General features: G+C 39.7%; 2 protein-coding genes across 2 annotated transcripts; one reads left to right on the forward strand and one right to left on the reverse strand.

The window, feature by feature from the left end:
- The first annotated feature begins 778 nt into the window (after nucleotides 1-778).
- LOC134208104 (RNA-binding protein squid-like) lies at nucleotides 779-1,748 on the forward strand. Its single transcript, XM_062684189.1, has one exon. It carries the CDS (start codon nucleotides 866-868, stop codon nucleotides 1,646-1,648), a length of 783 nt encoding a protein of 260 aa, XP_062540173.1. The 5' UTR covers nucleotides 779-865; the 3' UTR covers nucleotides 1,649-1,748.
- A 12,377-nt stretch (nucleotides 1,749-14,125) lies between these two features.
- Nucleotides 14,126-15,137, reverse strand: LOC134208105 (RNA-binding protein squid-like). The gene has a single exon (XM_062684190.1). It carries the CDS (start codon nucleotides 15,046-15,048, stop codon nucleotides 14,206-14,208), a length of 843 nt encoding a protein of 280 aa, XP_062540174.1. The 5' UTR covers nucleotides 15,049-15,137; the 3' UTR covers nucleotides 14,126-14,205.
- Between the last annotated feature and the right edge of the window lie 844 nt (nucleotides 15,138-15,981).

Below are 15,981 nucleotides of genomic sequence, written 5' to 3' on the forward strand. Positions count from 1 at the left end.
TGGCAATTTCCTAATTGTTTATGGAAAATTTCTAATTTTAAATGGAAATTTTATTTAGCTGCCTCAATTTTACGACCGTGATTATGATAGTTGCTGTTTATCGGATTTATCGGTCAGTCCTATTCAAAGTATAAGGGAGTAGTAATCGAAATTTATTATTTTTGAAAATCAACAAAAACTGTGAAAGGGATGGATTGAGACCATCTATCGAAAAGCATACAATCAAAGCCTGAATCTTCTTGCCTAACATCCTGGTTTGAGCTGGCTTGGCTAGTGGAATGGAAACCACCATGCCCAGGCGCCTAGTTATTAGTCCTTTCCTTTTTTCGTATGATTGGTAAATCAAAGCAAATTGTGTTTCGGGAGTTTGTTATACACTCCTGGTTCATCGGATCTGAATTGCATCAAGGAAGCAGTAAATAACCCAAAATGCTATAACATTTTTTTCTATAACATATTGTTACTGAATCTTGGACCACTTGTAGCCACAAATTGTGCTGCTTTTTGGTATTTTTTAATGTTTAATTTATGACTTCGTTACGCCAAAAGACAAAAAATGTACCAATAGTTTCGATTCGAAACTTTTGTTGTGTTATAAGATGAAAAGCAGACCAAATTCTAGTTGGAATGCACAGCCATTGAAAAGATACCCCGAAATATTTACCCGCAAGTAGTTTTGAAGCTGGAGGAGGTAGCTATTATTGGCAAACCAAATTGGTGTACCCGTCTTTATAAGTCAAATGTACCTATGAACTTGAAATAAAAACATTTCACCAACGGCAGGAGAATATAGTCAATTATCCGTACAATAGTCGAACAGACCATTTACTAGTAGATAAATATATTCAATTTAGAGTGAACAGAAATGTCTGACTATAACCAACAGGGAAATCAATCCAACGGAAACGGTGTCCGGAATGACGACAGAAAGCTCTTCATCGGTGGTATAAGCGCGGAAACAACCGATCAGGATCTGCGAAACCACTTTGTCCAGTACGGTGAAATCGAAAGTGTGACGCTCAAGACCGATTCCCAAACGGGTCGTTCGCGGGGATTTGCCTTTCTCGTTTTCGACAGTGCCGACTCTGTTGGTAGAGTGGTCGCCGCCGGGGAACACATCATCAACGGTAAGCAAGTTGACGCGAAGAAGTCCCAATCCAAGCAGGGTAAGATCTTCGTCGGCGGGCTAAGTGCTGAAACCAGCGACGAGGAAGTGAAGGAGTTCTTCGGACAGTTTGGTACGGTGGTGGCGGTGGAGAGGCCGTTCGATAAGATGAAGAACCAGAAGAAAGCATTCTGCTTCGTTTCATACGATTCGGAAGCGGTGGTGAGGGAACTTTTGAAGACACCCAAGCAGATGCTGGGAGGTAGGGAAGTAGATGTGAAAGCGGCAGTGTCCAGACAGGACATGGGTGGTTCAGGTATGCAGATGGGTGGTCGCGGAGGCCGTGGAGGTGGTTTCGGCGGTGCGAGAAGAAGCTGGGGCGGCGATCAAGGGTTCGGCGGTGGATTCAACCAAAGCGATGTCGGGGGAGGATATGGAGGCAACAATTTTGGCTTCGGTAATTACGATAATTCAGGAAATGGTGGATTCCAAGGTGGCAAGCAGCGAGGCGGCGGAGGAAACCGGCAGTATCAACCGTACTGAAAAATTTGGGTAACTTGCTGTGAGAAATCTGTATGTATATAGATTGTGAGTAACTTAGGTCGAATAAATTTTGAAAAATAAATCATGTTGATTCTTTTGATTTGAGGGGTTACACCAATGTACAGTACGAAAGAAAGTCATATGTCAGGATTTTTATGCTGAACAAAAAGGAGTAGCATTTCCTACTAGTGCGTTTTTATGCATCGGGTCTTGGCGAGACATAGCTCTCGAAATCAGGGTTGTTCGTAATGCTCATTCAATCTCAGAAGCACAGGATGCTGCCTCACAAAGACTTTCGGGGAGAAATCATTTTTCGGGAAAGAATAACATAATAGTCCTATTCATTTCGCACACTTTGATTGCCGTGGAAAGTTGGTTCGCTCGATTTCTTTCATATCCGAGCTTTTTCAGCGCCATCAGCAAAGCAAAATGTAGCTCTTGCGGAATAAATAACCTTTGAACCCTAAAATGTTCACATTTTGGACGGCCCCAATTGGCCAATCTGTTTAAAACTAAAAAGCTGTTCAATTGAGCCAAAATGTGTAGGGGTCCATATCAACATGGTAACCCTACATGGGATTTAACCCTTTGAAGAAACTATATGATTATATGCCATAAAAAATAACCATCAGGGCACTTGATTGAAGCGATTTTGATAGGAAGAGTGGAATCGTCGGGTGGGCTCTCCTCCCCATAGATTCTATTGGGTCAATCTGGGAAACGAGGGCTGGATTATATTATTGTATGTACGAACTTTCTTCTGGAAAGAGACTCTCTATTCATCCCGTGGATTCGCATAAGTTTCTCTGCTCATGAAACCACACACCCATTTTTGACCGTTCAAACAATAGTATAATCATGATCAAATCGTTTGTCAGCTATGGCCAGTGCTATCGATCGGCAGGTGCCTAGCTACAATAGATGGTAGTATAATCATCATCATCATCACCAGACCCGAATTATATATCGCAGGCATCTGCTGATGAAAACCTGCAACCGTTGAGTGTTCTCCACTGCCACACACCATGTTTCGCTAGCGTTTAATAACACAATTTTTATTACATTCAAAGTTAATTGCCCATGTTTCTTTCAACCAAACAGCCATTTTTGGCCAATGAACCTGTTCGGCTGATCGGCCAAACGTTAATTTCGGCGATATTTGACCCGTTAGGCCAAATAGCCCTTTCGGATAAACGACCATTTCGATCAAATAACTATTTCAATCAAATGATCTATTCGGCCAAATGGCATTTTCGACATTGACATTTTTGGCCAAACGACATTTTCGGCCGAATTACTTTCGGTTTCGACCAAATGGTTTGTTCGGTCAAATAATATATTCGGCCTATCAACTTTTGGCCTAAGTCCTACTATAGTTTTTCGATTTTTTGTTTCGAATTTCAAAAATAGGTCGAGGCGTCAAAAATATTAATTCTTCGGGAAAGCTGAAATCAAATAAATAAAAAAAATCGTTTGAGCCTATGGAAATTTGTCATGTTCGTCTGGGAAACACATGACGGTTGTCAAATTGACTACACGGAAGAAAAAAGTACCCAAAATTGAGAACTTTTAAACTTACTTTTGAGTTATTTTTTCTCTTCGCTTTCATCCACTCTTTCTTTTGTTGTCAAAAACAAAAGAGCCAAACAATCCAACGACGCCAGTTTAATACGGGAAGTCAATGTTGAGTTTTATTACCTGAGGTCGAAATTGAGTGAATTAAACTTAAATTTGGGTCAATAAATTTTCCGTTGGGTACTTTTTTAACATGGGAGTAAAGGCAAACTACTTCGACCCTACTTACTCAATTTTGGCTTCCCGTACGGATGTTCGAGGTTGGGTGAATTAAACTCACTATTGGGTAGTTTATTTCTTCCGTGTACATTCTGCCCACAGCCAAGCCTTCTCGGTTCGACACTTCTATTTAAAAGAAGGGAAAGCCAACGAAAAGAACTCCGTTGTGACATTTGCCATTATGACCCGATATCGCTTGAATTGCGAAATAAATTATTTTACACAAAATGGATTTGTTTTTCGAATGAGAAAAATGAGGTTAAGAATTTTAAAAAAAGAGGAAAATTGAGGTTCTAATAACAAAGCAATCTCCGTCGAGTCAAGTACGAGACACTGATGACGACCTTACTGTTGAGGTCGAAATACGTATCTATCAAGGTACAATTAAGTGGTGGAATTAAATGGGACTGTACACGGAAGAAAAAAGTACCCAAAATTGAGTACTTTTAAACTTACTTTTGAGTTATTTTTATCTTCGCTTTCATCCACTCTTTCTTTTGTTGTCAAAACAAAAGAGCCAAACAATCAACGACGCCAGTTCAATACGGGAAGCCAATTTTGAGTTTTATTACCTGAGGTCGAAATTGAGTGAATTAAACTTAAATTTGGGTCAATAAATTTTCCGTTGGGTACTTTTTTAACATGGGAGTAAAGGCAAACTACTTCGACCCTACTTACTCAATTTTGGCTTCCCGTACGGATGTTCGAGGTTGGGTGAATTAAACTCACTATTGGGTAGTTTATTTCTTCCGTGTACAAACTCGTCTTATGCCAAGTGAAGACATTCCACTAAAAAGCTCAAAATAATTTTCTTAAGCAATGTTTCAGATGTGCTGGATGTTAAAAAAAAACTACTAGGATGGATACAATAATACCCACAGAAATCGACATTAAGGCCAATTTACAGTTCGGAAAACGTGTCCGGGATTTGGTCTCACATGTTATTTAAATGGTTTGCGGAATTTGCGTTTTTCGTGACAGGAGAAGAAGTCTACACAAAAAAAATTCCCGAATTGTAAACCCAATCGCGGGAAAAGTGAAAGGTTAAAAATCCCATGTGTAGAGATGCAAATCCCGTGGGGAAACAATTCCGTTTGAATTTATTCCGCACAGGAAATGCGTAATTTCTGACGGAAATTAATTATGGAAAGAACCTAGTGATGCGAGTAGTGAAAATGAGAAATGTGAGAAGTGCGAAGAGGAAACTGAATAATGCGAAGTGAGCAATGAGTAGTGAGAAGTGAGCAGTGAGAATGAGAAATAAGAAGTGTACACGGTTAGAAAAAAGTACCTAATTTTAGGTACTTTTTTCTCTTGCATCTCCCTCCCTCTTCCCTTTGTTGTCATAAAATGAAGAGCAAAACCACTCAACAAGGGCAGTAAAGTGTGGGAACCCAACGTTAAATAATCTCATGTTTACAAAAGTTGAGTAAAATTTACCTAATTTTTGGGTAGTTTCTATTTAATATTCAGTATATTTTACTTAATATTAAGTGAATTTTACTTAATTTTAGAGAAAATTTGCTCAATTTTGGGTTCCCACATTGAACCCCCGATTTGAGTGAAAAGTATCTAATATTAGGTACCGTCAACTGGGGGGAAGATGATCATTTTTAAGACAAAACATGCAATAACAATGTGTGTTTACATTTGAAATCCAAACAAATATTTTCAAAACATGTACTGCTACACGTACGCAATAATCAACAACTTTAATTTTCTGAAATGCATTCGCATTTATTAAAATAAATTTAATTATCACACATTTTTTGGGTAATCTGGTTTGGGGTGAAGTTGATCAAGACAGCTCTACTAAAATCATTATGACCTAATAGTCAAAATACACTACGTTATTTGTATGAATGTTGAATTTACTACGTAAAGAAGTCTACGAAGTCAACATTTGAAACGAAAATAGCGTCATTTATGACTATCTCTCTCTTTCTTCCACAAAATGCATTTTCATGATTATAATCGAAAAACTCGGATTTCTACCTAGCGGTAACATTACTTGAACGGAGAATACTGTTGACTACCGTTTCATAAAAAAATTTGGCACTTTTGACTGACACATCAAATGATCATCTCCACCTCAATGATCATCTTCCCCCAGTTGACGGTACTTTTTTCTAACCGTGTAAACTTAGAAGTGAAAAGTGATAAATGATTAGTGAATGATACGCGAGAAGTGAGTTACGAGGAGTGAGAAAAGAAAAGTGAAAAGTGACTAATGAGAAGTGAAAAATGAGAAGTAGGAAATGAGTTGTAAGAAGTGAGAATTGAGAATGAAAAGTATGGAGAGTAAAGTGAGAAATGAGTAGTAAGAAATGAGAATTGAAAAGTGAGCAGTGAAAATTGAGAAGTTTGAACGAGAAGTGAGAAATAGTCAGTAGTGAGACGGCCACCTCTCTCTCACTCACTCACTTTCTCTCACTCATCCTCTCTCACCCACTCTCTCACTTACTCACTCTCTCTCACTCACTTGCTCTAACTCATTCTCACTCGATCACTCTCACTCACTCACTTAACTCACTCACTTCACTCACTTAACTCACTCACTTTCACTCGTTCACTAACTCTCACTCACTCACTGTCACTCATTCACTCTCTCTCACTCACTCACTCAATCTCACACGCGCACTCAATCTCAATCACTTTCACTCAATCACTTTCACTTACTCAATCACTTTCACTCACTCAATGACTCACTCCCACTTAATCACTAACTATTACTAACTCTCTATCACTCACTCATTCTCACTCACTCACTCACTATCACTCACTTTTACTCACTGCCACTCAATCACTCACTCTTACTCATTCTCCCTCACTCACTCTTACTCACTCTCCCTCACTTACTCTCTCTCACTCACGCACTCTCACTCACTCACTCACTCTTACTCACTCACCCTCTCTCACTCACACACTCTCGCTCACTCACTCAATCTCACACCCACTCATTCTCACTCCCTCCTTCACTCTTACCCACTCATTCACTCTCACTCACTAACTCTTACCTTCAATTTGACAAACTCACTCTCCCACTAAGTCACCCTCACTCACTTACTCACTCTTGAGTATTTTCAACCTTCTCCCCCCTATGCCACACTTTTTGTATGAAACATCTGAAAATTTTGTATGGATCGTAACACTCCGCTCACCGCGCCCCTCCTCCCTCTAAGCGTTACGTAATTTGTGAACGTTCCCTAATCACTCACTCTTACTCACTCTCTCTCTCGCTCATTCTCACTTACTCTCTCTCACTCACACACTCTCGCTCACTCACTCAGTCTCACACCCACTCATTCTCACTCACTCAATCTCACATATACACACTCACTCACTAATTCTCACCCACTCACTCACTTTCATTCACTAGCTCTTACCCTCACTTTGACTCACTCACTCCCACTAAGTTACCTTCACTCACTCTCACTCTCACTCACACGCTCACTCATTTTCTCTTTCTCACTCTCCCACTCAATCTCTCCCTTTCTCTCGCTATATCTCCCTCTTCTCTCTATCTTTCCCTCTTTTCGCTCGTATATGTGTTTGTATAAAGAAACCCAGAAGTGTTAACTCAAGCACGGATGCTGATACGCAGATTATCAAAACCAGAAGCAAAATCCTGAAGTGTAAAACCCATAACGAAAAATGTTTTGACCTCGGCTTTGACAGTGGAGACTTATCGGCGGAAAATTTTCCCTGACAAAACACGGAGCAGAATACCGCGGACACGTTTTCCGAACTGTAAACCAGCCTTTACCATGTGTGAAAACTGGATAAAGAATTCTTCGAGCAAGGCTTGGTAAGAATTCTGAACTGAACCATCTTCCCAGCAAAGTAGATGATAGTAAAGTTGCGCAAATATGATCTGCTTGCACTGATTCTGAATAATGCTCATGTGATTATGTTGGCAACTTTTTGATCAACCCTTCACAGGAGTGTTCACTTTGATAGCTTTTAAACTCGATAACCAAGATATCAATAGAGTGCAAGCAAATAAGTTTCTTGTTGCTACTTTATTGGGGTACATCCTCAAAAGTGTTTTTAATTTGTTTCTGAATAATATATTTTAATTCTTGCGTTTTAATTCGCAATAATAATCATTACGTGATAACAATACTTCCGCCTTACCAACAAGCATTAAATGTTATTTAATTAAAATTAAAATGTTTTTTACTGTGCTTACTGTGGGGGGTATCATTTGAGAAAATTTTATTCTTGATTAATTCACCTAAAAGTGAGTTAGGATTATTTTTTTAAATTTGGTTGAAACAAAATGGCGTCTTTGGAAAAGTTATTAGAAATATTGTGCAGAAAAACTTTGTCAAAGACACTACGGGTCTATCTATTGAAACGAACAAAATATGACTCAATTAGATAATAGGTCATTTAACACTACAGTGAACTCTCCCTAACTCGATGTTCTGTAACTCGATATTTTCTCTAACTCGATGAAATCCAAAGTCCCTTGAATCTAGCATATTGCGCTCCCTCCGTAAGTCGATATCTCCCTTACTCAATATTCTCTAAGTCGAAGTAATTTTTCACAGCATTTTCACCTAGCTAACTCGATGTTGTCAGAAACAGTACATGCACGACGTTGTTAGAAGTTAGAAGTGAAAAGTGATAAGCGAGAAGTGAGAAATGAGATATGAGACGTGAGATATAAGACGTGAGATATGAGAAGTGAGAGAGGAAAAGTTAGAAGTGAGAAGTTAAAAGTGAGAGAAGGAAAGTGAGAAATGAGAAGTAAGAAGCTTGAAGTAAGAAGTGAAAAATAAGTAGTGGGAAGTGAAAAATTCGGAGTGCGAAGAGAGTGATGAGAAGTGAAAAGTATGAAGGGAGAAGTGAGAAGTGAAAAGTTAGAAGTTAGAAGTGAGAAGTGAAAAGCTAGAAGTTAGAAGTGAAATAAGATACGTGAGAAATGAGAAGTCAGAAGTGAGATATATTAAGTTGAAGAAGAGATGAGAACTGAAAAGTGAAAGTTTAGAAGTGATATGTGCAAAGTCAGAAGTGAGATGTGCGTTGTGAGGAGTGAGAAGTTAGAAAAAGTGAGAAATGAAAAGTTAAAAGTGAGAAGCGTAAAGTGAGAAATTAGAAGAAAGAAGTAAGTGGTGAGTAGTGGGAAGTGAGAAATGAAAGGTGAGAAGTGAGGAGTTAAAAGTACGAAGATTGAAGCGAATAGTGGGAAGTGAAAAGTAAGAAGGGATAAGTTAGAAGTGAAAAGTTAGATGTGAAAAGTGATGAGTGGGAAATGAGAAGTCGGATGTGAGATATAAGAAGTTACAAGTGAGAATTAAGAAGTGAAAAAAGAGATGTGAGAAATGAGATGTGCGAAGTTAGAGGTGAGAAATTAATTGTGAAAAGTGCAAAGTGAGAAGTGAGTAGTGGGAAAAGGGAGATGAGAAGCGAAATGTGCGATAAGAGAAGAAAGAAGTAAGTAGTGAGAAGTGAAAAGTGAGAAATCAGGAGTGAGAAGTAAGTTGTGAGAAGGGAATAATAAAAATGAGGACCGAGGAACAAGAAGTGAGAAACAATATTCTTTCCTTTTCCTTCATTATTTTTTTCTCTTTCTTCTTCTGTCTTCCTTCTCCTGACTTTTATCTCTCCACTTACTTCTCACTACTTAACATCTCGCTTCCCACATCATAATTATCCTCTCTTCTACTCACCCCTTGCTTCTGTTTTTTTCACTATTCATATCCTTCTTCTCACTTTGCAACTATCACAACTCACTTCTCACTACTTTCTCCTCACTTCTCATTTCTTACTTTCCACTACTTACATGTTACTGCACACATCTCACTACTTAATACTCGCTTCCGTTTCTCAGTACTCACTTCTCACTACTCTGTACTCATTGAAAAATTTCATTTCTCACTTCTCAGTTCTCGCTGTTCATCATTCACTTCGAACATTTCTTCTCTCACTTCACTTAATAAGGAAAAAAAATTAACTGTTCGATTAAACAGCATTCGGCCAAATATAAATTCGTTCTCTATCTCGATACCTCCCTAACTCGATGGTCCCTTCAATATCGAGTAAGGGAGAGTTCACTGTATAAAAACCGGTATACAGTTAATAACTTTGCATGATTGAATTTTTGAAGTGAACAATATTCTAGAAACTTATTCAGCACATGAAAATATAGCAATCAACTACAAAATCATAACAACAATTTCTATTTATAGAAGGATGCAAAAAGTGACAGCCAAATAAATGCAAATTCAAAAGATAAGCTTCAAAGTTTTCTATTCCAAGTGGTTTTATTTGTATCTCGTTCTCTTTTATTTGAGAAATAATTTTTCAATAGTGTAATTTTTTCACTTACTGAAAATCCACTTTCCCTAAAGAATCCATATTTTTAAGCCTATAACTACTTAAAAAATCAAAAACAAATTTTCCAAAGAATTGGCTATACCGCGCTGTACCGCGCTAATAACGCACGCTATGAGAAGTTAAACCGTTCACGTAAGGGCCACGTGCCACTGTCCGATATGTGTAAGGACATAAACGAGAACCTACTCACAAACGGGTGTGAGGTGATCCAAAGGTGGCGGCAGCACTACGAAGAGCACCTGAATGGCGATATGGCAGACAACGGTGGCGGTATGGTAATGAACCTAGGAGCACGCGCAAAGGACATGCGACTTCCGGCTTCGAATCTCCAGGAAATCCAGGAGGAGATTGGCCGGCTGAGAAACAACAAAGCTCCTGGAGTTGACCAACTATCAGGAGAGCTGTTTAAACACGGTGGTGAGGCACTGGCTAGAACGCTGCACTAGGTGATTACCAAGGTTTGGGAGGATGGGGTTCTGCCGCAGGAGTGGATGGAAGGTGTCGTGTGTCCCATCTACAAAAAAGAGTGATAAGCTGGATTGTAGCAACTACCGCGCAATCACATTGCTGAACGCCGCCTACATGGTACTCTCCCAAATTTTATGTCGCCGACTAACACCAATTGCAGTAGAGTTCATGGAGCAGTGCCAGGCGGGATTTATGGGTAAACGCTCCACCACAGATCAGGTGTTCGCCGTACGTCAGGTATTGCAGAAATGCCGCAAATAGAACGTGCCCACACATCATCTATTTATAGACTTCAAAGCCGCATATGATACAATCGATCAGGACCAGCTATGGCAGCTAATGCAGTAAAACGAATTTTCGTTTAAACTGATACGGTTGATCAAGGCGACGGTGGATCAGGTGATGTGCGTAATTCGAGTTTCAGGGGCATTCTCGAGTCCCTTCGAAACGCACAGAGGGTTACGGCAAGGTGATGGTCTTTCATGTCTGCTATTCAACATCGCTTTGGAGGGAGTAATACGAAGGGCAGGGATTGACACGAGTGGTACGATTTTCACGAAGTCCGTCCAGTTATTTGGTTTCGCCGACGACATTGATATCATGGCACGTAACTTTGAGAGGATAGAAGAAGCCTACATCAGACTGAAAAGCGAAGCTAAACGGATTGGACTAGTCATCAACACGTCGAAGACGAAGTACATGATAGGAAGAGGCTCAAGAGAGGTCAATGTAAGCCACCCACCACGAGTTTCTATCGGTGGTGACGAAATCGAGGTGGTTGAAGAATTCGTGTACTTGGGCTCACTGGTGACCGCCGATAACGATACCAGCAGAGAAATTCGGAGGCGCATAATGGCTGGAAATCGTACGTACTTTGGACTCCGTAAGACGCTCCGATCGAATAGAGTTCGCCGCCGTACCAAACTGACTATCTACAAAACGCTTATAAGACCGGTAGTTCTCTACGGACACGATACCTGGACGATGCTCGTGGAGGTCCAACGCGCACTGGGAGTTTTTGAAAGGAAAGTGTTGCGTACCATCTATGGTGGGGTGCAGATGGCGGACGGTACGCGGAGGAGGCGAATGAACCACGAGTTGCATCAACTGTTGGGAGAACCATCCATCGTTCACACCGCGAAAATCGGAAGACTGCGGTGTGCCGGGCACGTAGCCAGAATGTCGGACAGTAATCCGGTGAAAATGGTTCTCGACAACGATCCGACGGGAACAAGAAGGCGAGGTGCACAGCGGGCAAGGTGGATCGATCAGGTGGAGGACAATTTGCGGACCCTCCGCAGACTACGTGGTTGGCGAAGTGGACCACGTACCGAGTGGACCGAGCTGAATGGAGAAGACTTTTATGTGCAGCACAGGCCACTCCGGCCTTAGTCTGATAAATAAATAAAAAGGTGCTTAAGTGTACGAATTTCGATGCTCAACGGTATCAAAGATTGGCTCGAACATGTAGAAAAATAGTTATTTTTCAATAACAAATGTATGACGAGGGTACAGCGAGATACAAATAAAACCACTTGGAATAGGAAGCTTTGAACCTTATCTTTTGAATGTGCAGTGATTTGGCTGCAACTTTTTGCAACCTTGCGAGATATTTTAGTGTGAAAATTGTTTAATTTTGATTAAATCTCGAATTTCCTTCTATAAATTGAAATTATTGTTATGATTTTGTAGTTGAATGCTGTATTTTTATGTGATGAATAAGCTTCTAGAACATTGATTCGACCATGCAAAGTTATTCATTGTATACCAGTATACCAATAAAAACTTTTTATAGGGTTAATCAACCTATTATCTAAAAATAAGTCATAATTTTAGTGTCCAATTGTTATAATTGTTTCCGTAATAAGTTAGATTAAGTATTGCGCTTTTTGCACTTTATAAGAGTTTTGCGAGATTTTTTCTCACAGTTATCTTTTCTCACACTCAATACACTCAAAAAGCTTGATTTTCCGTGTATAATATTTGTGTGTGAGTGCTCAATCTGAAAACAAACAGACGTCAAATCATGGCGGGAATCGATTTAGTGTACACGCTTACATGTGACTCACGAGTAATGGGTTATAATTGGGTAAATTTCAGTAACAAAAATCGATCAACTCGAAATGAGAGTGCGTGTGAGAAAAGAAGCGGGCAAATCACAATCTACACATAACCAGGCTTGTAAAATGTCATCTGCATGTCATTTGACTAATTTGTTAATAACTTTCTTCAGAAGTAAAATTCACATCATAATTTTAGATGTACTCATAAAGCTTGAGTAGGGCTATATTTTTGTTCAAAGGTACATTGCTCTAAATATAACATCTAAGGCTGGAGAGTGAAAACTCTCCAAAATGTCACGTGTCATTTGACATAATGTCATTTGAATGACATTTTGCCTCCCACGCCCCAGATTACATATTTAGAGCAATGTCTTGTTAGACAAAGTTGTAGGCACATTTAAGCGCTATAAGTTCCTCATACATCAAGAATCAATTGCTAACTTCTGAAAAAAGTTCTGGGAAAATTATAGAAACGAATGCAAATGACATTTTACAACACTGCACATAACTCTTCAAATTGGTGAAATCGGCAATACCCTTGTGGAATTCTTTCTACACGACAATGCAGGGACCTAAAACACAACCGAATGCTGCTAGAGACCGAACAGAAAGTGAACGGATCAGATATTTTATTCGTAGATATAACTATAAATGATGACCATGCTTTCAGACCACAGTATATCTATCATACAGTGCGAGCTCTATAAAGCGAACACTACAATAATTTAACTAAATTAATGATTTCGTGTGTGTTACTTCTACGTGAAGTTAAACGATTTACAATGATATGGAAATGCTAATATCATCTTCCAAACTTGGACGTACATGTTCATGATAGAATTAGAGGCGAAAGTATAGAATTGATAGTTCCGTTAGGATACGGCAGGCATGAAGAATGTTTTTATAGAAGTTGATTTGAAAGCGAGCGGAGGCAAATATTTGTGATGGCACATATCACACGACCTTCCTTCTGCCAAGCTCCCGTATGAAGGGGGAGGGAAGAATATCAGTGTGGAAGCTGATATATCTCCACTGGCAAAAGGAAGGTGGTTTGACTTGCTCATATGCCATCGCGTGCGGAAGGATTTGCTATCGACGAGTACTGTCTCCAAATTTCTAATATGACATCAGCATTTAGTCGAATAGGATTTTTATTGCACAGTTCTGTTTTCTCATTGCGTCCGTCTCGTCGCAACCAACTTGGCCTCCGCTCGCTTTCAAATCGACTTCTATAAAAACATTCTTCATGCCTGCCGTATCCTAACGGAACTATCAATTCTATACTTTCGCCTCTAATTCTATCATGAACATGTACGTCCAAGTTTGGAAGATGATATTAGCATTTCCATATCATTTTACAATAATTTGTTCGTTTCGATAGATAGACCCGCAGTGTCTTAAACAAAGTTTTTCTGTACATTATTTCTGACAATTTTTCGGAAGATGCCATTTTGTTTCAAACAATTTAAAAAAGAAAATTTATCTCACTTTTAGGTGAACCAATAAAAAAAAATTCGAACGATACCTCATAATGTGTGCAACATACTTGCTGAACAATTAATCAATTAAAACACGATTTCACACCGAACAAGCGAACGATCGCGTTTTTCGGGAATTTAACCTCTATGGATAGGTAGAAGGTTTGACAGTTTAATAGGCATAGATTTGGTTTCACTCTTTGCGCAACTCTGCTCCCCAGCAGTTTAGATAAGTAAAATATTCATACTATTTTAATGTCTGACAAACTACAAACATTTATATCAACTTCAACAAACCCAATTACATTCCTAAATTAAAAGTCTTAATATTTCAATTTATAAATTTATTCAATGTTTATTATTTGCCATCTACATATTCTTCATTTCTTACGATAATTGTACAGAATTTTTAGTACGGCCTCTGTTGGTACTGGCGATTTCCTCCGCGTCCTCGCTGCTTTCCTCCGTGGAAGCCACCAAAACCGAAATTATTATAATTTCCGAAGCCAAAATTGTTACCACCGTACCCACCACCAAACCCATTACCAAAACCGCCGCCTTGGTTGTATCCTCCGCCAAAACCACCTTGATTATACCCTCCACCAAAACCTTGACCACCACCCCAGCCTTGTCTTGATCCGCCGAAGCCGCCTCCTCGACCTCCGCGCATTCCACCACGTCCACCCATTTGCATACCGTCCTGCTTTGCCACTGCACGTTTCACATCCACTTCCTTACCTCCCAGCGTCTGCTTGGGCGTCTTCAGTAGGTCCTTCACCACGGCTTCCGACTCGTACGTAATAAAGCAGAAATTCTTCCTCTGATTCTTCGACTTATCGAAGGGAATCTCCACCTCCACAACCGTACCAAACTGGCCAAAGAACGTTTTCACTTCCTCGTCGCTGGTTTCCGGACTCAATCCACCCACAAAAATTTTCCCCGGTTTGGATTTAGCTTTTTTGGCGTCTACCTTTTTCCCATTGATGGTATGGTCTCCGGCTGCAGCGACTTTATCGAGCGATTCGGCGCTGCTGAAGATGATGAACGCAAAACCCCGGGACCGACCGGTTTGGGAATCGGTCTTGACGTTAACATTCTCAATTTCCCCGTACTGGACGAAATGGTTCCGCAGGTCTTGCTCCGTAGTTTCCGTGCTTAGTCCACCGACAAAGAGCTTTCTGTCGTCATTCCGGACAGCGTTTCCGTTGGTTGGCACATCCTGCTGGTTGGTGTTCTGGTTTTGCTCTGCCATTGCTTGTTTGTCTTAGCTTAAAAATGCTAATATCACAATGTGTATAGTTCGGTCGATTGCTGTTTGTTAACTCTGGTGTTTCGTCTCCGGTGGAAAGGTTTTATCCGAGTCTCGCAGGTATATTTCCACACATAACTGGTACACATGCGTCCAGTATCAATGGTGTGGAATCAAGAGTGTGGAATTTTACCTCTCAAGTGTCAGAGGTAGAAATGTGCACCAGTTTCAAAGAAAAATATTTGTCTATTCGTTATTCTGAACTTTTTGCAGATTTGAAGCTCCCGCCCACTTTAATTTTTCTCATGTTTGTGTGCGCCACTCCGGCTAGCAATAATATCAGGGGTTAGGACCAAAAGTTTGAGTTACAGATGATTAGAATTTTTTAAAGCTTTGCTTTCGTGATTTTTTATCAATTACAAGTTCATTATGTAAAAACGGTTAGAAGAACATCTGCTCCGATATATCAAATGCTTTGAGGACGCTTCGTTATTTAGACAATTTGCAGAAAGTTCATCACTACTGAACATACGAACTTAATCAATATAGCTGTCTAATTGTTCTGTAAGATTAGAAGATGGGGTTGTTGTTCGGTTCGGTTGAGTTAGTTGAACATACGTTGTGCATACGCACAGACATTAATAAACAGATTTAGGTCAAGCTGAGTCGATTGGAACATAACACTATGGGTCACGGAGCCTACAATCAAAAGGATTGTAATATTGGGAAACTAAATTACTTAAGTTTAAAACATTAAACTCAGCTAAAAAAACATGTAGGGTTACTGCTCCTGAATTGAAATCTCATGAAAAACAAAGCAATGAAAAGGTATTTGATTTTTTCCTATTTTTGTGATTTTTCAGCAGTGAGCACGTATGTTAGCAAAAGAAGCGACAAAATTGGTACCGTATTTCTTTGTTTCGCGATAAGATGAAT

Source organism: Armigeres subalbatus, chromosome 1 (assembly GCF_024139115.2).
Source record: "Armigeres subalbatus isolate Guangzhou_Male chromosome 1, GZ_Asu_2, whole genome shotgun sequence".
Lineage (NCBI taxonomy): Eukaryota > Metazoa > Arthropoda > Insecta > Diptera > Culicidae > Armigeres > Armigeres subalbatus.